At 42.4% G+C, this 24,411-nt stretch overlaps 1 protein-coding gene across 1 annotated transcript; it reads left to right on the top strand.

The window, feature by feature from the left end:
- Positions 1-3,356: 3,356 nt before the first annotated feature.
- Positions 3,357-24,196, top strand: LOC124148343 (homeobox protein PKNOX1-like). Its single transcript, XM_048380895.1, has 10 exons — positions 3,357-3,463; positions 6,468-6,597; positions 8,987-9,073; positions 10,097-10,268; positions 13,343-13,735; positions 13,928-14,057; positions 17,227-17,381; positions 18,166-18,242; positions 20,134-20,381; positions 21,202-24,196. Exons 2-10 carry the CDS (start codon positions 6,497-6,499, stop codon positions 21,339-21,341), a joined length of 1,503 nt encoding a protein of 500 aa, XP_048236852.1. The 5' UTR covers positions 3,357-3,463; positions 6,468-6,496; the 3' UTR covers positions 21,342-24,196.
- The last annotated feature ends 215 nt before the right edge of the window (positions 24,197-24,411 follow it).

Below are 24,411 nucleotides of genomic sequence, written 5' to 3'. Positions count from 1 at the left end.
CCGGCATAGGTCCGGACTAATACAAGTACACAGACACTCTCTCTCATATTTGCATATTTGGACTAAAACCAACAGAGAGTAAACAACTCATCTCACAAGATATTCTCACATGAACAAATCTTCGGTCAGGGACTTGCGCAATGTTAGAGTTTCACGAAGTTGGAGTAATTGGCCTCGGTCTTTTCAACTGCCCTCCTTCGTCGAGCAGTTAATAGAAAACCTCGGGCTTCTGCAAATGATAATGCCCTGAAAAATAGCGTTACCCTTATGATAGAGATTTTGACATTGTGACGTCAAACTATATGACGTCATAGGGCGCCAAATGACTACGACAAACAATTAGGAAAAATTCTAGTGTGGTTTCAATGTACAGCCATGTTGCATGTAGAATTACCGCGTTAAATTGAATTTGAAACCGAACGCGTAGAGATGGTTATTGTGATTTCATACCTCTGACTGTCCAGTCAGAATCAAGTACTTTCCAAATACATTCTAGAGTGTAATAGCTGATGAGTGCATGGGTAGGGTGAGTGAGGGAATAGGGCCCATAAAGCTACGTTACGGTGGCCTGTAAATAATCGAATCTGGACCAGACAAACCAGTGATACGAAATATTTACCAACGACCCGTTGGGACACGATGACACACAATCGGACATGCGTCACGCATCTTCCCGAGGCAAGGTAGCCCTAAGGTATTAGGACATGGTTCAATCAACCCGTAACTAAACCGACATCCGGTTCATAAACAAAGTGGCAACTGCCGTGCCGATTTCGTTCGATTGCAGGATTTGCAGAGCATGTGTACCGTCGACATATATTTTCCAAATATTTTCATATTTTTTAATCAAAGTGCTCAAGTGAGTTGAATCACGAGGTAAGACCCGTTTTATTACAAAATAGATCTTGAAAATCGATCAAATCGTCAGGACGGGGCTCCGCCATTTTCTTTAAGCAAATGCAGGTGAAATGGTGGATTCTGACTGGCCAGTAGCGGGGACATAGAAGGGACATAACTCGTAATAACTCGCAATAGCCACTGATGGCGCTAGGATCGAGCGCAGAAATTCCAGCCTAGTTCGGCAAGGGTGGAAACAGGATTTTTTTATGGCTGCATATACGAAATAAATCTGTCTGTCTGAAACTGGACTTCTGGAAGTCAGTTAACTCCCTTGTCTCGGGAAGATGTACGGCACCGACCCTGACAACTCGGTCGTCTTCAGGTGTCTCCACAACAAGCAAACGAGCTCTTACCTGGTTTATTTGGGTTTAATGCCATGTTTCTGCCTGTCCTGGTATTTCAGAGCGAAGCGTCCAGTAAAGCTGTGCCGTGAAACCCATGGACGGAGATTTGGTGCTTAACAAAACCAAGGACAATAATGAGGGCGAAACTGGGATTCGAACCAACGATATGCGGACCCAGGCACAGCTAAGGGACGCAACTCTGTACTTCATATTGCCGCACCGGGGCGGTCGGGTAGCCTAGTGGTTAAAGCGTTGGCTCGTCACGCCGAAGACCCGGGTTCGATTCCCGACATGGGTACAATGTGTGAAGCCCATTTCTGGTGTCCCCCGCCGTGATATTGCTGGAATATTGCTAAAAGCGGCGTAAAACCATACTCACTCACTCACTATTGCCGCACCGAAAACCACTCGGCCATCCGTGCCGTTTACCTGTATGAGGTAGAGCATGTATGTTTACATCACAGGAATAAGGAATATAGTCAGCACCTCGCTTGATCTTATAATTATGGGACCCGTGAAGATCCGGGTAAGAATAGGTCTTCAGCAACCCTCGTCGTAAGAGGCGACTAACGGGATCGGGTGGTCAGGCTCGCTGACTTGGTTGACGCAATGTCATCGTATCCCAATTGTGTAGATCGATGCTCATGATGTCAATCACTGGATTGTCTGGTCCAGACTCGATTATTTACAGACCTCCGTCATGTAGCTGGAATATTGCCAAGAGAGGTGTTAAACAACAAACAAACAAATATAGTTATGGGTTATCAATTTTAGTCAATTTGGTAATTTATAAATTTATCGAGGAATTTTTTTTTTCTTATACTCCTAAAGCTCAAACTCTCTAAATCCAACTCCCATGTCATATTGAGTGATTGGGTAGGGTTCTCCGCATCTTTTAACCATATTCCCGCAACATTACCCTTGGGGCACAGTAGAACCAGGTTTCACACACACTGTACCAATGTTGAGAAACGAACCATGCAGGGCCTTCGACGTACACGAGCGAACACTTTAACCACAAGGCCACCGCCCGTACAAGATCAAACCAGCCCCCGTGAAGATCCGGGTTGGTCTTCAGCAACCCATGCTTGTTGGAACATGCGACGGACGGGATCGGACTGGGTGACTTGATTGATGCATGTCATCGTATCCCAATTGCGTAGATCGATGTCCATGATGTCAATCACTGGGTTGTCTGGTCCAGACACGATTATTTACAGACCGCCGCAATGTAGTTGGAGTGTTGGGTTACACAATAAACAAGCCTATCGCAATCTCCTTAATAATTGCATAATATGTCACCAATGCCCTGTATAAGTTTGTATCAATTGTTGTTACTCAATGAATGATTACTTAACACTGATGGTGGTATAAAAATTATATCAATCTTTTTTTTCTTTAATAAAATTATACTTAGTAAATATAGGCCTTTCTTGTATATAATATCTTGATATGAGGCATAACTGTTCAAATTATCCATAGAAAACAATGACAAATCTGTTTACTCAATAAGCAAGTTTAACATCTATACCATTTACTGTTACTGTGTACACAGAGAATAGCTGTAAATCAAACGTCGCAGTCGTCGCCCATATTGAGCATAGGGGCGTACACTGAAATAGATTTACACGATAATCACGTGCCAATTAGAGCATAACGGCACGGCCTTTCCGTGGGGCCGCCCGGCCCACGGTTAAACTGACATCGCTCTGCCACTCAAACTAGCCATAACACCCCCTCGTGCCGTCAGCCCATTGTTTGACACCGCCGCGAGAAAGCTCATCTATTTCTCTCGCAATGACATCTGTCCATCAATTTTCTGATATCGACAAACGCTCAAGCCTTCCCCGAAGTACGACTCGCCTTTCAGTTACAAAATCGACTTTTATCAGACGTTACGAGTTTTGATATTTTGCTTCTCGTGTTCGCAAACGTTTGCTTAAAAAGTTGTATCTCGGCATGATGTAAAATGGGTCAAAACAACCAGACGGGATTATTTTGTCCAGGCTAAATAATGCACGTGTACAATACCGCTGTGGGGTTGCATTGTTTAATATTATAAGGGAGGTAACCGGTGTTGGGATATGTAGACGCACTCCCATTCCCGTGCATGCCTTTGTTGCAAGGTGCGAGTGACGTCAAGGTCACGTGACGGGGTGGGCAGTATCGCTAATTGACGCGCGCCATTTTGACGAAGAGTGACACTGTCGCTTTGCAAGGTAAGCTGCCAATAACCAAGCAGTATTCCCTGCTCAGAATTAGTTCCACAATTTCCATTTATCTTCCGAGCTGAATTAATGTCATTCATTAACATAGTCATGATTGAACAAGCCGGTGCGTAGTCGGAATGTTTCGCTGGCATTTCGATCGTCTCTGGCCATTTTGTGTGTTTATTTTATCTGGCGATTTAGCTACTTAGATACGGAGAGAAATGCGGCGAGTTTCGAGATGAATATTTCCTTATATCGGAGGACATAATAGTTTAGGTGTACATAAACGCTTGCAAATACCCGTTCATTAATTCTGCTAAAACAGTATGTGGTGATATATTAGACTGCATAATGTTTTTCTTAGCCATCGAGTTAGTAAATCGAATCTTAAAGGCGCAATCTGTTATTTTCTCATGATTATGGTAACCGAAGCGCGTGAAGGGATAGACTTGAATTGTAAACTTTGGGGGTTTGTCACGGAAAGTCGTGACTGAATATGCGATTGACTTTAGGAAGTGAAATCAAACCAAACACTACCCAACATCACATCGCGCTTGAATAAATTGAGGAACACCGTCCAACAGTTTACAGAAATGCATGAGAACAATCGTCGCTTTCGCTGTGGGTTGAACGGCCGCACGTTGACAGCGACCGTCACTGTCGGGTGATTGACAACCAGTGATGATTGTGGGTGGACCTTGGTGATGAGTTTTGTGTGGATTAATTATGACTGATTGACAGGAGAACGTTCTCTACACTTGATTGGTGCCGACGTAAATATCTACCTCGCAGCGGTGAAAACCGAGCAGCCGAGCAATGGCGGTCCATGTAGACCAGAAGTGTGTTGTGGAAAACGGGATGGTTGTTGCACGCAGCGATGCATGGTGGGTTCTGCTGGTTTAGCCCGTAACAGTGTGAGGGGAGTTGGAAGGTTGTTGTCAGATTAAAAGTGTTCGGTCGGATTTATTTTGTGGGAGACGGGATCCGGAATTACCTGTTTTATTTCATCACATTCAAATGTTTACTATACGTAATGGGGAGCGGAACTTTAAACGAATAAACAATCTCAACAAATCCAATCATCTGCCAATTAAAACTATTTATTTTTTTCAATTTGATTTAATCAACAGTGTCAGAATTTTAGAAGCATTCATAATCCCAAGTTAGCATTGTTATATAATTCTGACAATGTTGATTAAATCAAATTAGCCTGTCAACATACAAATATGTTAATTGCAATAATAATGGAGAAAAAGGACTTCTCACATAAATATGTAAATATTCTTACAACTGGACTTGTATTTATATTTAATCATGTAATGGATTTCCATCGATGTGATAAACCAATCCAAATATCTTGGTATCATCATCAAATAAATATGCAAATGAGGTCCCCTAGCACAAACCTATTGTATAAATTTCCCTACATATATAGTTCATGGTTTCCTCAGAGGTGTTAGTGTTTATGTAAACATACATGGCTGCCAGTCATCAGGCAATACCATATCATAAATGGGGCAGTTCGCTCAACCTTTGTATTCCTACACAGTCTCTTAAGTAACTACGGTGAATAGAGATATGTTAAATTTAAGAAAGACATACCGTATTCGACTTAATAAGCGCCCACGGCGATATTTGCTAATATATTGGCACGTGAACAATCCCAATTAGCACCCCTTCTGATTGATCAATGTAAACAAGACTTATTCATTCGCATATAATACACACTCCTGTGTTATATGCACCATTAATTATGGGCAATTAAATTCTGGAAAATATATCTGCCGTACATAAACATTTCAGGCTGTCAGCTTAAACCACAAAATTTATCTTTCAACTCTGTTTTTTTTCACTAAAATAATATTCTAATAAGAGGCCCCTATTTCTAATTTTGAGAGCGCCCTGGGCGCTTATTACGTCAAATACGGTAATATGCAAAAAGGACTTTTATATATGTTTGGCATAAAAGTATGTACTACGTTTACCAAATGCTCGCAGAAGAAATTTGTTTTCCTAATATGTATGATATTCACATTAATTTACGCAAACACACTCAGCTGATAATTTCTATGTTGTTTGTTTGTTGTTTAACGCTGCTATTTCAGCTATATGACATCGGTCTGTAAATAATCGAGTCTGGACCAGACAATCTAGTTATTGACATGAGCATTGATAAGTCAGCGAGTCTGACCACCCGATCCTTTTAGTCGCCTCTTACGACAAGCATAGTCGCCTCTTACAGAAGCTTGTGTTGCTGAAGACCTATTCCCTACCTGGTAGGCGACTACGCTTGTCGTAAAAGGCAACTAACGGGATCGGGTGGTCAGGCTTGCTGACTTGGTTGATGCATGTCATCGATCCCAATTGTGTGGATCAATGCTTATGATATTAATCACTGGATTGTCTGGTCCAGACTCGATTATTTACAGACCGCCGTCATATAGCTGGAATATTGCTGAGTGCGGTGTTAAACAACAAACTAACCAACCAACCAACCAACCCTACCTGGATCTTTACGGGGGTTGTCTACACAAACACACATACATCAGAAAACTCTAAACGTATTGGGAACTTCAGACAATAATGTATTGAGCCTGTCATTGTACCTAACAGCATTGTACATCGCTCACAATGTCAATCACTGCTTCGTCTAGTCCAGTCTCAATTATTGACAAACACTCTCATATAGCTGCGACATTTAACAGTGAGTGAGTTGGGTTTAACACAGCTTTTAACAGTATTCCAGTTATATCACAGCTTGTCAGCATAATGTGGGCTGAAAGCCCGAAGTGATTCAGGTCTCAGGCGTTTTCCACTTCGGTGAAACCTACGAGCACGGGTATGGTGCTGACAAACCTAGAAACATAATCAGGGAGAACCGGGATTCGAACCCACAATCATAGGTTTCTGGCGTGCTCAAGGGACGCAACGCTGCACAGCGAATCGCTGCACCTTAGGCGACTGGGCTACTCACTGTAATGTGTACGTTAACATGTTTCTTGTCGTCCCCCAGGCTACATGTGACACACGCAGGGCGGGGCCATGTCGGTGGTGCCCCAGCCCCCATCGTATCAGGAAGCACAGATCTTGGCTCAAGCACAGGCCGTGGCAGCTGGAACCTCCGTTGTGCAGGATGTTGGAGGGTGAGTGACTATCACAATCAAGGTCAACCGTATCGTAGGGGGACAGATCCCCCAGTTTTACCTGGCACAGCAAGCCTACCTACGTGTTGGATGCAATTATTATCCAAACTACTCCTAAAATCCATGTACTAGAAACAGTCCTAGTTTGAAGTGTACGTGCATCATTTTTAGGCAACATGTTTTAGTCAGGTGACTATGTCTCACAAAACAGCCAAGTGACTGTAACCATGGTAACAGAAATTGTTTCTTTTTATCCTCTGGTTTGTAAAATTGGGGGATATAGCTGTCTGTCTTCTGTTTCTGGAGCTGAACTCCTGAACCATTGAATATTTCTTGATGAGACTTGCTATACAGATCAGTCTGGTGGTGAACTGGTGTCCTTTGATGATTTGGAATTTTCTTTTTTAAATTTCATGACCACAAGTTGACTCGTACTGACAAAGAGGGTAGTCCTTTTTCAGAGCAGAAGTAAAAAACTGTTAAATATTTCTTGATGAAACTTGCTATGCAGATCAGTCTAGTGGTGAACTGGTGCCTTTTGATGACTTGAGACATTTAAATGAACTAAGGCTTACAAAAATATAAGAATTGGTTCTCAGGCAACGACTTTTGAAATTATAGTGTGGGCGGGAGGGCGGGCGGTTGTTTTTGTTTTTGTCTGCTTGTTCAAACTAGTATGTAACCAAACAAACAGTTGTGTCCCCTCAACCTGGGAAAGGGCCTCCCTACATAAACAAGCATTCAAACTCCTATTGCCACCATGACCATAACATGAGATGCACAGCAAAGCAGTGCGCATGTAAAGGGAAGTAACTGTGTGCTGTATGGATCGCATTTTTTTAAGTATTAGGATTTTTTTGTATTTTTTGAAAATGGAAATGAAACGTGTGACAGACTTAATGATGATGCTGGCGGGGCTTTAGAACCAAGACTATAATTTCTTTAGCCTAAACGGCATTATTTTTTTGTTCATTGAATGGCAATGAACCAATAGTGGGGTACAAGCAGAGCTCCAGATCAGCTTTTGGTGTTGTGGGTATTTTACCCATGCATTTTAAAATCATTGGGTATCAGTAATTCTATCTGCGTATTCAAATTTCTGTTACCCACTAGTTTTTACACATGTGGGTATTTAAGTTAAATATTTAAAAACACTATTCATCTAGTCCCTGCAAACTGGTGTCGTGTGGGTTCGAGAGCTTTATAGAACTCAAAAATACCACGATACTTCCACAAGAAAGTGTGATGGCAAATGATCATGATCAGACTGTCATCGTGGAGTTTCGCAAGGTTGACGGAATGCCAACTTATAATTTCAAAATAAGTTGCTCATTTGCTAATCGAATACCCAGGGTTACTTCACAGTATTTTGATGATACGCACAAGTTTTATTTTTGTAGCGTATCTGTAATGTTCGTTGCGTATTTGATATGCTTGGATTATATTTTACTGTGTATTTCTGCATTTCTGATGCGTATTTCACGCAGATACGCAGCTTATCTGGAGCTCTGTATAAGTAGCCAATCTCCATTTCCGAATTGCACCAGACCGGGGACATGTCATCTCCAACAGAATGTTATGTTTTTGCTATCACAAGTTAAACTAATTAGTGTCAAGCGCTTCATACAACATGATACACAAGACATTTAAGATATGTTCTTGTATTTTAAAATACAAGCGAAATTAAGCAGTATTATGGCATGATTAGTGGAGTTTTGAGCTTTCACTCTCATGTGGTCTGACAGTGGAGAGTTACCTCCCTTGTCCCAGGTAAGGCTGCTGCAGGGCTACAGGCAAGCTGCTGGGATATTGATAGCTGAACGTTAAAATCACATTACCTTTCTTTGCATGGGTTTTATGTTTCAGCCCCTTTCAGCCCCAAAGTATTATAGTTCTGCTCATATGGTTTGGCTTAAAACCCGTTTTTTTGACAGGGGGCGTGTATGAAAAACATAGTTGTCTCCAGTGTAAATATGTCGTTTTATTTTAAAGTAGTATGATGATAACGATGTTTAAACTGAACTCGACAAGCCTCAAAAAGCTTTATAATCTCCTCACACACAACCAGCAAACATGAGAGATGTCGTGCGCCATGTGCAGTTACTCCTTTTGGGTTTGAGAAACAGGGTAGAGTTATCTGCCCTTGGTTAAAAATCCTGAAAATTTAAAAAAAGCCTGGGATTTGCATCAATTGGGGTTTTCCTCCCACATTAAGCTGACACGCCGTGATATAACTGGAATACTGTTCAGTGTGACGATAAACCCAACTCACTCACTTACTCACTCACTCACTCACTCACTCACTCACTCACTCACTCACTCACTCACTCACTCACTCACTCACTCACTCACTCACTCACTCAGCCTTTTTTAATTATTCTATTTTCAGAGCCACCATCATAACAGTTGGTCAACCTGCGACTGTGTCCGAGGCAGAGACTCTCCAGGTGGAAAATTATAAACAGGCCATATACAGGTACTACTTCCAGTAATGGGAGGCCAGATTATTGCACTTATATAGCAACATGCATGCACATGGGATTGGATTTATACATATTTTTGTGCAATAAATGCATCTGGGTTGGCAAAAAAGTCATCTGACTTATTTTAATAACGCTCCAGTACAAAGTAATAGAAGCCAAATTATATTTATCAAGTATTATTGATTTACGTTGGTTATATATATACATTAAAACCGAACAAACAGGAGTGGTCAACAGTTTGGTACAGTTGATGGAAAGATGTTCAATTACTAAGAAAAGCAAGCCTTTAACTATTTAATACCATGCACACACGTGTGTGTGTGTGTGTGGATGTGGGTGTGGGTGGTAGTCCGGAGTAATACTGCTTTAATTGTGCTAGCCCACTGAGATACCATGCCACAATTTCCAGAGCTACAGATAAGCAGTATATTTGCGTAAAATACCACCCCCACCCCCCACCCCACCCCCCACCCACCCCCACCCCAAATATATATATATTCAAAACCCAATTATATTCAATTAACTTGCGTACAGAAACGCATGCATTAAACGAAAAACTCAAATGTATAGAAGCAGCACGCGTAAATACCCAATGAAGCTTTTTCAGGATGCGTACAAAGGAACTAATTTCCAAAACACAATTACGAGCTAATTTACTTTCCGAGTCAAGCCTATATATTTAGAACAGTTATATACATATAAATCATTATTTCATATTTTTTTTAAGATCTTAAAATGTTCACTAATTTTGGGAAAAACCCAATAGAGTGATAAATAGATGAGTGAAAAAATATTGGTTACCCAATGAAAAAGGTAATAACCCAATTAAAATCGAACCCTAGAGTAAAAACTCAATTGTTCAAAAAGTTATCTGGAGCTCTGAGTTGTACCCATGTCGGGAATCGAACCCGGGTCTTCGGCGTGACAAGCGATCGCTTTAACCACCAGGCTACCTGACCGTTCTTGGATATTGCTGACAGCGGCACTAAGTTAACGGAATTCTGTATGTTTTTCAGACACCCATTGTTTCCGCTTATGGCGTTACTGTTTGAGAAATGTGAGCAAGCCTCCCACTCCCACGACTGCCCGACCTCGGAGAGCTTTGACGTGGACATCCAGGCCTTCGTCCAGCACCAGGAGAAGGAGCGCAAGGCCTTTTTCAGCGATGATAACGAACTTGATAATTTGGTAAGTAGCGTGAGACTCACACCGGCTTCCACTCACACAGTGAGTGAGTGAATATGGTTTTACGCCGCTTTTAGCAATATTCCAGCAATATCACGGCGGGGGACACCAGAAATGGGCTTCACACATTGTACCCATGTCGGGAATCGAACCCGGATCTTCGGCGTGACGAGCGAACGCTTTAACCACTAAGCTACCCGACCTCCCCCCCAACTCACACAGAGTCCTGTTGGTTCGATTACTTGGCTGACACCTGAAAAACCAACATCTACTAACTGAAATTAATTAAAATAAAACTACCTTATTCGATGTAATAAGGACCCACGTTGAGATTTGCTAATATATTGGCTAGTGAACAATCCCAATTAGCACCCCTTCCAACCCCTATTCGCGTATAATAAGCACCCATGTGTTATATGCACCCTTTATTATTGGCAATTAAATTCGGGAAAAATATATCTGTCGTACATAAACATTTCAGGCTGTCAGCATAAACCATGAAATTTATCTTTCAACTCTGTTTTTTTTCACCAAAATAATATTCTAATAAGACACCCCTATTTCTAATTTTGAGAGCGCCATGGGTTCTTATTACGTTGAAGACGGTAATTGAAATTAGATGAAAGGAAACTAATTAAAATTAACTGAAATGAAATTAATTGAACTGAATTAAAATTAACTGATGTTGACTGAAATTTACTGTTTAACTGAACTCTAATTCTCTTAGCTTGTTTGCAGGAAGAGTATTCACCTCAGAAAAACAAGCAGGGTTCAAAATTAACAAATTTACTGGTTCGGACAAGTAAAATTCAGAAAAGGCCAGAGACATTTCCTTGTGCATTATAACCCAGAAATAAAAACATTTTGCTTAATTCGACAAGTTTTGAGTCGGAGAATGATGCTATTAAGTAATCACATTTAAATAAATATTAAAAGTCATCATCCAAGTTTGTTGCTTACATACATTCCAGAGTAGTTCACTCTTCTTCTTTTTTTCTATTTTTTTTTATACATTTTGTTTTGTGCCCTGTTCAATTGGAAAGAAGTGATTAGACTTTATAGAAATACTGTTGTTAAAAAGGGTCTAGTTAGCAAGATTGTTGACCCAGGAAAAGCCCCACTGAGCTGATCACTGAGCTTGGGGGATTGTGACAGTGGGAGTCTTGACACTGATTGGTCCCTCGTCAAGTCAGGGCTATAAGCAATATAGCCTGGGCTGTAAGCAATATAGCCTATGTGTAGCCATACATATTCAGGGGCATGTATTTGTTGAAAGCTATGTCAGGTTGATTTTGCTATACCCAAACTGGACCAGTGCAGGTGAACTATACCTGGTGCAGGTAACGTTTATTGTCAAGTGACATTGCCACAACAAGTGCATGGCAGCCATTTTGGTTGTATAAGTTTACCGTAATTATTGTCTACTCCTATCGTGCGGGGCAGGTTAAAATCGGTTACTGGAAGTAAACAACGTAAATAGGTCTGTTCTCAAGCCCATAAATCAGTTACGAAGACCACGTGCTGTGTACACAATATTGTGACGTTTCATGGAACGTCAGACCCGTGAAGATTCCTGGGTAGAGTAGGTCTTCAGCAACCCATGCTTGCCATAAAAGGTGACTATGCTTGTTGTAAAAGGCGACTAACGGGATCGGGTGGTCAGGCTTGCTGACTTGGTTGATGCTTGTCATCGATCCCAATTGCGTGGATCGATGCTCATGACATTAATCACTGGATTGTCTGGTGCAGACTCGATTATTTACAGACCGCCGTCATATAGCTGGAATATTGCTGACTGCTGCGTTAAACAACAAACCAACAAACCAGACGTCAGATACGTCACTGGCTAATGTGTGGCTCATAATAGTGACAAGTTGAATTTGTCGACGGATTTGCTCACTGACCATATGGAAAAGAATTTGAACCTATGAACGTAAAATGTCAGTTTTGAAGCAACCATCTATCAGAGAGAGTGAGTGACGAGCGAACACTTTAACCCCTAGGCTACTCAACTGCCCCCTATCTATCAGAACATACTTCAAGACGTCCAGTAATGTGAGCAGCACTGGGGACAGTGAAGTTGGCCATGATTATACTTCTCATTCTGCTGTCAGTGACAGCGATAGGATTGTTAATAGCCCAGTCAGGGAAACTGCTAAGACAAACGTTTCTAAAGTTAACAATGTGTCCTGGTAGTATCTGTAATGATATCAAGAAGAAAGTAAAAACTGATTCTTTAGAAATAGCTGGGCAGACAGTAGTGATTGGCTTCAGTAAGAAGAAACAGAAAACATTATGTACTGTCATACAGTGGTGGGACAAAACACCGGTGGATCGCTTGGCATTAGCAATATAACCAATGTTTGTTGAAAGCTAAGTCAGGGGTATAAGCAATATAGCCCATGTTTGTTGAAAGCTAAGTCAGAGGTATAAGCAATATAACCCATGTTTGTTGAAAGCTAAGTCAGAGGTATAAGCAATATAACCCATGTTTGTTGAAAGCTAAGTCAGAGGGTATAAGCAATATATAGCCCATGTTTGTTGAAAGCTAAGTCAGAGGGTATAAGCAATATAGCCCATGTTTGTCCATAACCAACTCAGTTACATATGTGGCCCATGCTCTCAGCCAATCACTCCCTCATGTCTAAACTAATTGTGGACCGCCTCCGTGGTCTAGTGGAAGAGCGTCCTTCCGGAGAGCGGAAGGTCCGGGGTTCAATCCCCGACCGCATCATACCAAAAGACGTTAAAAGATGGTACTAATTGTTACCCTGTCTTGCGCTTGGCATTTAGGGGCGAAAACAAGGACTGGTCGGCTCTGAGTCAGTATACTGTGTCTTGAGTGTTAAACTGCGGCATGGTATCTCAGTGAGCTAGCACTATAAATAGGCATCAGTCTGGACTAGTACAAGCAGCCACACAAACACACAAACGTACATGCACGTCGCTATATAAGTGCAATAATCGTGGACGCAACGTTAAACCCCTTTTCACCTCACCTAAACTAATTGTGTGTTATATGTGGCTGTATTTGCCATGTTTGTGTCATGACTAAGCAGCAAATACTGTGTTTTCAGATGGTAAAAGCGATACAAGTGCTACGAATTCATCTCCTGGAGTTGGAGAAAGTGAACGAACTGTGTAAGGACTTCTGTACACGCTATATCGCGTGTTTGAAGGGCAAGCTGCAGAGCGAGAACCTGCTGCGTATAGACAACATATACGACGATTCATCACCGCCCTTGCCGGGAACACCCCAGCCTAGTCAACAAGCCAATCAGATGCAGGTTCAGCAACAGGTCATGACCCCTGGGGTCGTGACCTCTGTTAATGGCAACGTCGTGATACAGCAAGGGATAGCCCAGCCTACTGTTTCCATGGCAACTATAAACCAAGGACAAATCGTATCGGGGAATACAGTCTATCAGATGGTGCACACGCCTCAAGGAATAGTAGCACAACCCATTCAGGTAAGACTGCAACGCCAGACCATTGACCCGAGGTTTGCCTTATCGAGGTCCTGTTGCCATGGTTACCTTGTTTGTATCCACTGGTCAAGTTTGATGCTCAGAATATTGGCCACTGTTCGCTAGCTAATTTGTTTAATTTTGTTTTAACCATAGTAACTTTTAATGTTCATGTGATTTGTTATCTTTTCTCAGATTCAAAGTACGCCTTCAGTACAAGCCCCTATCATGACCCCAACAGCTACTGTGATACATGGCAGCACCCCTCTGTCTCAGATAGGCGTGGTCGGGGCACCTGTTGTGTCTCAAGTCAGTACATCTACTGGTGAGTGTAGTACACCTCTGTCTCAGATAGGCGTGGTCGGGGCACCGGTTGTGTCTCAAGTCAGTACATCTACCGGTGAGTGTAGTACACCTCTGTCTCAGATAGGCGTGGTCGGGGCACCTGTTGTGTCTCAAGTCAGTACATCTACCGGTGAGTGTAGTACACCTCTGTCTCAGATAGGCGTGGTCGGGGCACCGGTTGTGTCCCAAGTCAGTACATCTACCGGTGAGTGTAACACACCTCTGTCTCATATAGGCGTGGTCGGGGCACCTGTTGTGTCTCAAGTCAGTACATCTACCGGTGAGTTTAACACACCTCTGTCTCAGATAGGTGTGGTCGGGGCACCGGTTGTGTCTCAAGTCAGTACATCTACCGGTGAGTGAAGTACACCTCTGTCTCAGATAGGCGTGGTCGGGGCACCTGTTGTGTCCCAAGTCAGTTAACTACCGGTGAGTGTAACACACCTCTGTCTCATAGGCGTGGTCGGGGCACCTGTTGTGTCTCAAGTCAGTACATCTACTGGTGAGTGTAGTACACCTCTGTCTCAGATAGGCGTGGTCGGGGCACCTGTTGTGTCTCAAGTCAGTACATCTACCGGTGAGTGTAGTACACCTCTGTCTCAGATAGGCGTGGTCGGGGCACCTGTTGTGTCTCAAGTCAGTACATCTACCGGTGAGTGTAGTACACCTCTGTCTCAGATAGGCGTGGTCGGGGCACCTGTTGTGTCTCAAGTCAGTACATCTACTGTTGAGTGTAGTACACTTTGTCTCAGATAGGCGTGGTCGGGGCACCTGTTGTGTCTCAAGTCAGTACATCTACCGGTGAGTGCAGTACACCTCTGTCTCAGATAGGCGTGGTCGGGGCACCTGTTGTGTCTCAAGTCAGTACATCTACCGGTAAGTGTAGTACACCTCTGTCTCAGATAGGCGTGGTCGGGGCACCGGTTGTGTCTCAAGTCAGTACATCTACCGGTGAGTGTAGTACACCTCTGTCTCAGATAGGCGTGGTCGGGGCACCGGTTGTGTCCCAAGTCAGTACATCTACCGGTGAGTGTAACACACCTCTGTCTCATATAGGCGTGGTCGGGGCACCTGTTGTGTCTCAAGTCAGTACATCTACCGGTGAGTGTAACACACCTCTGTCTCAGATAGGCGTGGTCAGGGCACCGGTTGTGTCTCAAGTCAGTACATCTACCGGTGAGTGTAACACACCTCTGTCTCAGATAGGTGTGGTCGGGGCACCTGTTGTGTCTCAAGTCAGTACATCTACCGGTGAGTGAAGTACACCTCTGTCTCAGATAGGCGTGGTCGGGGCACCTGTTGTGTCCCAAGTCAGTTAACTACCGGTGAGTGTAACACACCTCTGTCTCATATAGGCGTGGTCGGGGCACCTGTTGTGTCTCAAGTCAGTACATCTACCGGTGAGTGTAGTACACCTCTGTCTCATATAGGCGTGGTCGGGGCACCTGTTGTGTCTCAAGTCAGTACATCTACCGGTGAGTGTAGTGCACCTCTGTCTCAGATAGGCGTGGTCGGGGCACCTGTTGTGTCTCAAGTCAGTACATCTACCGGTGAGTGTAGTACACCTTTGTCTCAGATAGGAGTGATCAAGACAGGAGTGGAATCTTCTGTGTTTGAAACAAAACTGAGTGATTCAGTGAAGAAAGTCTGACAAGGACAGTAGAATCAAAGGCAGCTACCTCACCGCAATGGAGTTGGTTTATTAATTCAGAGACCGCCTCCGTGGTCTAGTGGTTGAGCGTCCGCCCGGAGAGCGGAAGGTCCGGGGTTCGATCCCAAGCCGCGTCATAACAAAAGACGTTAAAAGATGGTACTTGTTCTTACCCTGTCTGTCGCTCTGCATTAAGGGGCTAAAACAAGGACTGGTCGGCTCGGAGTCAGTATACTGTGTTTGAATTGGGTATTCATGTTAAACTGCGGACTAGTACAAGTCCGGACTAGTACAAGCAGCCACACACACACATACACTTGTATGCATGTCGCTACATAAGTGCAATAATCTTGGACGCGAAGTTAAACCCCATTTCACACCACCTCATCCCACCTCATCCCACCTCACCTCAGAATAGAATATTTCTTCACCAAACTTGGTACATAGATAGTTCTAATGGCGAACTGGTCCCTTTTGATAGTTTGGCAACAACTTTGATTTCGGCTGAAAATGACAGAAATGTTCGTTTCCAGAGCAGATTTTGAAAACTGTACACTATGTCTTCACCAAACGTGGTATGTAGATAGGTCCAGTGGTGAACTGGTGCCTTTTGGTATTTGGGATTTTTAAAAAGAAATTTTACAAGTGTTTGGCTACTACTTTGACAAGGCTGAATATTGCGGTAATGTTTGTTTCCGGAGCAGATCTTGAAAACCACACGACTCTTCACCAGACTTGATTAATTAATAGGCCTAGTGGTGACCAGGGGACCCTTGAATTTGGGGGGGGAATTTTTTTAAATATATTTTTCAAGTTACCTTTGCAACAACATTGATGTAGGTTGGTAACGGTGGTAGTGCGTGTTTCTGGAGCAGATCTTGAAAACATCATTATTTCTTCACCAAACTTGGCACATAGATAGGCCTAATGGTGGACTGGTGCTATTAGATGGTTTGGAATTTTTTTAGATAAATATTTTTTGGTTCCATTGCAACAAGTTTCATATACTTTTCACTTACCGTATTCGACGTAATAAGTGCCCCGCTCTAATAAGCGCCCACGGCGACATTTGCTAAGATATTGGCTAGTGAACAATCCCAATTAGCACCCCTTCCGATTGATCAATGTACACAAGACTTATTTATTCGCGTATAATACGCACTCGTGTGTTATATGCACCCTTATTATGGGCATTTAATTCTGGAAAAATATATCTGTCGTACATAAACATTTCAGGCTGTCAGCATAAACCACGAAATTTATCTTTCAACTCTGTTTTTTCCACCAAAGTAATATTCTAATAAGAGCCCCCTATTTCTAATTTTGAGAGTGCCCTGGGCGCTTATTACGTCGAATACGGTATTTACTAAGTTTGTTCTATGAAAAAAAAGAATTGCTGTTATTCGTTTGAATGAATGCCACCGTTTGTCTATTTTCTAATCAACAAATATGGTAGTATATTTCAGAATTTAAACGATTTAGTTTGTCTGTGTTGTAGCCCCTGCCGCTCCCCAAGTCCCACCACAGATGTCGGCCGCCAACCTCAGTGCTTTGTTTGATGATGACGACTTCGGTAAAAAGAAGAGCAAGCGAGGAGTTCTGCCCAAACAGGCCACTCAGGTCATGAAGACATGGCTGTTTCAGCACATCGTGGTAGGTGCCGTTACTGACGATGGAGGGCGGTCGGGTAGCCTAGTGGTTAAAGCGTTCGCTCGTCTCGCTGAAGACCCGGGTTCGATTACCGACATGAGTACATTGTGTGAAGCCTATTTCTGGTGTCCCCCGCTGTGATATTGCTGGAATATTGCTAAAAGCGGTGTAAAACCATACTTACTCACTCACTCACTCACTGACGATGAAGCACTTTCACAGTCATCCAAATTTGGAAATAGAGAATCTCACCAGAGCATCTGTTGATATGAAATATTAAAGTCGATAAATGTTTAATTTTCGGAGGCTTGCCAAGACGTTTTCAACATTCATCATGAAGTGCTGTACTACACTTGAGTGAAATTCTATTGATCATTCAAAATCATTCTTTTCACTTAGCTAACAGTAATAACCAGTGTCTTTTGTGTAAAAAGTACAGTTAAAAAGCTTCAGTGGCAGAGAGGTTAGTGATGTCATTTGATTCTGATGTCATGGTTACCAATGACACCACAATGGTCTTCAATGATGCAATGTCATTGTAAGTGATATCTCCTGTAGAAGCTAGTTTTGTATGGGAGAGTCATCAAATGCAACTTACTGTCCCAGACTGGATATTATTAATGTACATAGAATGATATGTACCATAGAATCCAAGATTGCAGTAATGAATGCTATTGTTAAAACTGTGAACAAATATTATTAATAATATAGATTAATAGATTAACAATAGATCTTGTTGGACACTGGTTTGAATCCTAGGTTTCAGAAATTATGCATGATGTTTCAGCATCCGTACCCAACGGAGGATGAGAAGAGACAAATAGCCGGTCAGACGAACTTGACCCTGCTTCAAGTAAATAATTGGTGAGTAGCCAAGCGGGCACTGCACCCTCTCATCTGGGTTCAGTTCTCCACATGCATGGATACTTCTTTGCCCTGCCGACTGCCTCTGTGGTCTATTGGTAGAGCGTCCACCCGGAGAAAGGAAGGTCCGGGGTTCGATCCCTGACCGCGTCATACCAAAAGACGTTAAAAGACCGTACTTGTTGTTACCCTGTCTGGCGCTCGGCATTAAGGGGCTAAAACAAGTACTGGTCGGCTCGGAGTCAGTATACTGTGTCTGAGTGGGGTATTCATATTAAACTGCGGCTTCGTATCTCAGTGAGTTAGCACTAGAAATCGGCATCAGTCCGGACTAGTACAAGCAGCCACACACACATACACACTCACACACATGCATGCACGTCACTATATAAGTGCAATAATCTTGGACGCGACGTTAAACCCCATTTCACCTCACCTCACCTCACCTCACCTCACCTCACCTCACCTCACCTCACCTCACCTCACCTCACCTCTTTGCCCTGCTTATGTATCTTGGTTTGTGCTCGTGGATTGCAACAAAGGAATAAATGACCTCCACCACATCAGGCTTTCCTCCCACATCGAGCTGGTTCAGCTGAATACGAGCAGTGTTAAACCTGATTCGCTCACCCACTCTGGGGATTCTGGGTTGGAAATTGGTCACCTCTGAATTGGTAACTGTTGTATGTCATGGAGTCTGAGGACATCCCATTACGGGGCATGTCAGAACGACCTTTCATCCGACCAATCAAAGCGTTGCTTACCAGATCATGAAAGTGACATTCAGAATGTGTTTTCTAATCTAGCAACCTCAAAAACGTTAACACGGGGTATTCCAAATGACAGTTACGACTAATTCCGTCCAATTTATCGTCTATCTCTCGCTTCCGTGGCATAAAAATTTGAACAGGCTGTCATTGCACAGTACTTGGGAAGCACTGCCATACAATCTCAACCATATGTTTGACATTCCGAAATGTTCTTTTGTTCAGTTTTCAAATGTTTAATCGAGAACTGTGTCAATATATTTTTCAAGTGTAGTCTGAAATGGATGTCGCGAGGTTGAAACGAGTGCCATAAAGCTTGAGAAAGCTGCTTTCTAATCGACTTCTTGTTACCGGTAGTCATTTCAGTGGTTGGTCAAAGTTCGCGAAAGTTCATTCTAACATGTCTCGTAATGGGATGTCGGCAGCGAGAACTTAGATCTGATTTTAATGAGATTAGGTGTTGGGACCAGAAATATGCATCCAGTACGAAAGAATTTAGATGGGAATGAAACAAAACAGTTGGAGTCAGTATACTGTGCCTGAGTTGGGTAACCATGGTAATGGTATATTATTGGGACAGTACCCTTTTTGACAGTAGTTAAGCCAAATTTTGAGGACAAAAAAAAAGAAGCTTCTGTTGAAAGGGGTTGGCCTATGTAAAGGTTACACTTTCATCAAACTATTCTTCTGTTGGAAAAAGAACTACTTGTAGTGCTTCAGATGAATGAACAGATATACAATGAACACTTATTATGGCCAGATAGGGTAACGACAGGATTAATTTGCGTAATTCAATGGGGATAGTTGATGTCCTATTTCCAACGAGACGAGAAGTAGTTTAAGGTTGGTGGTCTGGCTTATGTACTTCACATAACATTTTTATACAGATTTCAAGGATGAAGTTAATACCCTGGCTTAACTATGAGATCGGCCTACCTACGGTCATATACAATACTATAATACCGGCATTTTTCCAGACCAGAATAAGCAGACACAATTACATAAATACATAAACACATACACACGCACGTACGTACGTCGCTAAAATAGTGCAATAATCTTGAATATGACGTTAACCCGATTTCACCTTCCCCAAACTTTTATAACAATTATATTTGCTACAGGTTCATCAACGCCCGACGTCGGATATTGCAGCCCATGTTAGACGCCAGTAACCCGGAAACCACAAAGACGAAAAAGAGCAAGCCCCAGACCCGCCCCCAACAGAGGTTCTGGCCGGACAGTATAGCCAATATCACACCCCAATTGCCGGCGCCGGACGGACAAGGGGACGACCCGATGGACAAGCTGTGTGACGACCAGCAACAGCATCATGTCATTGTGTCACAGGGACAACAGCTTGTGCTGCCTGGTATGAATGCTTTGGCCAGACTCATTTTTAGAATTGGTCCACGACAACCTTTGCTTGTGGGAGGCGACTTGAGTCTGATTTGTTTCATTACGTGTCATCATATCCCAACTCTGTGGATTGTTGCTCATAATATTAACCATTGGATTGTCTGACCCAGACTCAATTATTTACAGACCAGCCAGAACATTACTGAGTGGGTGTTTGACAGCAATTTAATCCAACAAATCACATCAAAGAACATTATGATTATTATTATTGTTGTTATTGTTATTATTGTTATTGTCATTTGACAAGAAAATCCAAATATCCTTTATACACGTGACGGCAGTTAGAGCAACCCATGCATGCGACTATGCTTGTCGTAAGAGGCGACTAACGGGATCGGGTGGTCAGGCTCGCTGACTTAGTTCATGCATGTCATCGTATCCCAGTTGCGTGGATCGATGTTCATGTTGTCAATCACTGGATTGTCTGGTCCAGACTCAATTATTTACAGACCGCCGTCATATGGCTGGAACATTCCTGAGTGTGGCGTTTACCAACAACAAACAAACAAACAAACAAACAAACCTCAGATGGAGGGATGTCTACAAGGGAGATAACTCTTGTTTCAGTGAGGAAAGGAAGTGAGACTTGATCCAGTTTGAATTGAGACAGTTAAAATGATTGTTTCATAAATTATACATAAACCTCAGTTGTAGGGTTGTTTACAAGGGAGATAACTCTCGTTCAGTTGAAGTATACCAATTGAGACCAAATTAAAAATAGTATTTGCATGTATGTCAGGTGTATGTTTACAAGGGAGATAACTCTGTTTCAGTGATGACATCAGAAGGGCAGATAATCACGTCACTTCCACATATTCACCAGGCTTCCAGCTCCCCTCACGACGACGATGGAATCAAGATGGAGACCGAGCTCGTGGGAGATGATTCTGACTCCAGTAAAGATGACAGTTAGATGTGTTTTCCTGTTACCATGGTTACAATTGCTCACTAAGTGAGCATGTCATTGTTCATTCTCATCATGTTAGCTTCCTATGATATGCCAAGTCCCATAATGCAATATTCAATAATAATGAACGGCTTTGTTTTCCTCCTTCCGTGGGTGTTTGCATGGCGAATCTTTACCTTCCGAGTGTTTGTAAATAATCTGTGTATGTGGCATGGCTACAAAGAATTCTTGTTTCCGGCTATAACCAACATGGACCCCTTCAGCAAGTGATGACTGTAGTACTACTACATGGCTGAGTGGGATTTTTCCAGTGCAAACAAGTCCTACAAAAGATATGCATATATACATGCATATGTTTCACATGAGGTATCCTAAGCAGATAACAGTCTGTGGATCGTAATAATAATCTCTTATTTTTCAATGAAATATGGTAAGTTTCCTTGACGACTTGTTACCATGGTTACAGATACCACAATATATACATGCATATGTTTCACATGAGGTTTCCTAAGCAGATATCAGTCTGTTGATCGTAATAATAATCTTTTGAAAAATCCCAATTTTGGGCAGCGGCAGTTAGTTTAGACTTCTGGAATGGTCCCTAAAAAAACTTGGCATTTGCATAACCTACTGGTTAAAGCGTTCCCTTATCCCGCCGAGGGCCCCGGTTCCATTCCCCACAGGGGTAGATGTGTGAAGCCCATTTCTGGAGTTGGACGTCGTGACATTGCTGACATATTGCTAAAAGCTTTATCAAATCATGCTCACTCAATCCATCAAAAGTATCAGGTCACATCTTTTAAGATTAATCTTCTCTGACGGTTGTTTTTTGTATGCCTTCCCATTAGTCCTTACACTGGCTTTAAATGTTCAAGTTTGTTGTTCACAGTTGAGTGTGAGGACATTACGAGGTCTCGGACAGGTCTGCGAGTTTGAAAGTTAGAGGTTTTTGTAATTGACCAAGTAATGATTCATTGATAGAGAAACAGTTATCCTTTTCATACTTACACTATCTGCCATTTTGGATCATGATCTGTTTTTCCTTGTTGTCCAGTTTTTGTGTTATTTCCGATTTATACAGGGTCCATTCGGAACGGGAATTAGTCAGTTGTGCACATACAATTGTCACTGTAGAGTACGTGACGAGACCAGGGGTGGTCGGTAGCCTAGTGTTGAAAGCATTTGCTTGTCACACCAAAAACATGTTTTCTGTTTCTACATGGGAAAAGTATGTAAAGCCCATTTCTGGTGTGGTGCCATGATATTGCTCACGTATTGCTAAAAACAACGTAGAACCCTTCTCACTGACCCGCCATGATATTGCTGGCATATTGCTGACGTATATATAACAGTCCCCTAGTTTCAACACACTAGGTTTATCTCCTAATTATGTACTGGTATTCACTCCCGCTGTTGGTAAGTCTGTCTTTACAATTACAACTAAACAGAAGAAACCATGGCAACAAACGTCTTGGTAATACTGTTGTAGAGTTTATTAGTTTTGACCTAGCCTATGGATATGACTACTCGTGGATCTAAGTAGTGATATGCTTTAGATCCAAATGAAAATACAATCTGTTGACTATACAGGATAAGGGCCATGAAGTCTTTGTGCTCAGCCCTGATTGAGATCTCAGAAATGGTGCCAGGAGTAAATTGGTGTTGCTCAGGCTTTTGAGTTTACAGAGTAAGGGCTGGCTGAGATCTCAGTAATGGTGCCTGTAACGCGTGGGTATTGCTCAACGTATTTAAGATTTCCTTGTTAAATCCGTAGTTTTGAAAAATAAAAGTCTGAAAATAGTATTAACTATCACGACAATGACGCGGGTTCGATTCACCACATGGGTAAATGTGTCGAGCCAGATGCGATATTGCTGGAAAATTGGTAAAAGAGGCGTTAAACCAGACTCACTCACTCACTCACTCCTCCAGCCTGTATCGTTGCTATTTCTTGCCCGGTTTAGCTTTAAAAAAGGTAGTCATCAAGCACCCATTCTAGGTCTGCTTATGTCCAAACGAGGCTTACATTATTGTACTATTTTATAGCATCACATGAGCTTTCTGCGCATGTGCATTTGTAATTATAATAGAGGGGCGGTAAAGTAGCCAGGTGATAAAACATTCGCTTGTCACGCCGATGGCTTGTGATATAAGCGGAAAATTGCAAAAAGCAGCATAAAACCATACTCACTCACTCACTCACTCACTCACTTATACTGTTGTGTATAGAAGAATTCCTTTGTGGCATAGTTAGGTCACATGTTACTTGAGGTCTTCCAGCCTTTGAGTGCTGCTTGATGGCTTCCTTACTTGTCAGCATAATGCCAGGGCCAACTGATGGTGCTATTTGACTCTAGATCTGATGTACGAGGACTGGCTTTAGTAGTTTTCAACCTTCACGTAACAGGTCTTGTTTGGTAGAGTCAAAACAGAGTTCTTGTATTCCAGGTATAACCACTTGGGTATTAATGCCATACTGTTGTACAAGTCCAGTCTGGTTTGTGGAACGCCAGAAACCTATGATTGTGGGTTCGAATCCCGGTTCGCCCAATTATGTTTCTAGGTTTGTCAGCACCATACCCGTGCTCATGGGTTTCACCGAAGTGGTAAATGTCTGAGACCTGCATCACTTCGGGCTTTCCTCCCACATTAAGCTGACATGCCGTGATATAACTGGAATACTGTTAAAAGCGGCGTTAAACCCAACTCACTCACTCACTCACTGGTTTGTGTAACAACACTAGTCTGCAAATGTGAAAAGAAGAAATTGTTTTCAGTGGACTTTGATATTTTCTTCTAGATCAGCTGGGAACAATATTGCAACTTTCTTTCTTTCAAAACAACCTTGATTTTCGGGAAAGAGGAAATAATTTAAGACAAATTTGCCTGTTCTAGGGCTTGAGTATTTACCAGGTTTAAAATAGAAAGCTTTTGAATAACTTGATCGTAATTACATGATCGTAATCCTACGACTTTTGTAACTCCTATACTTAAGCATACTACAGGGCCCCATTGAAAATACAATCTGTTGACTATACAGGATAAGGGCCATGAAGTCTTTGTGCTCAGCCCTGAT

Source organism: Haliotis rufescens, unplaced genomic scaffold, assembly GCF_023055435.1.
Source record: "Haliotis rufescens isolate VD_foot unplaced genomic scaffold, xgHalRufe1.0.p SCAF_34, whole genome shotgun sequence".
NCBI classification, from domain to species: domain Eukaryota; kingdom Metazoa; phylum Mollusca; class Gastropoda; order Lepetellida; family Haliotidae; genus Haliotis; species Haliotis rufescens.
Note: the sequence above shows the minus strand (reverse complement) of the source record. Positions and strands in the feature narration are given on the sequence as shown.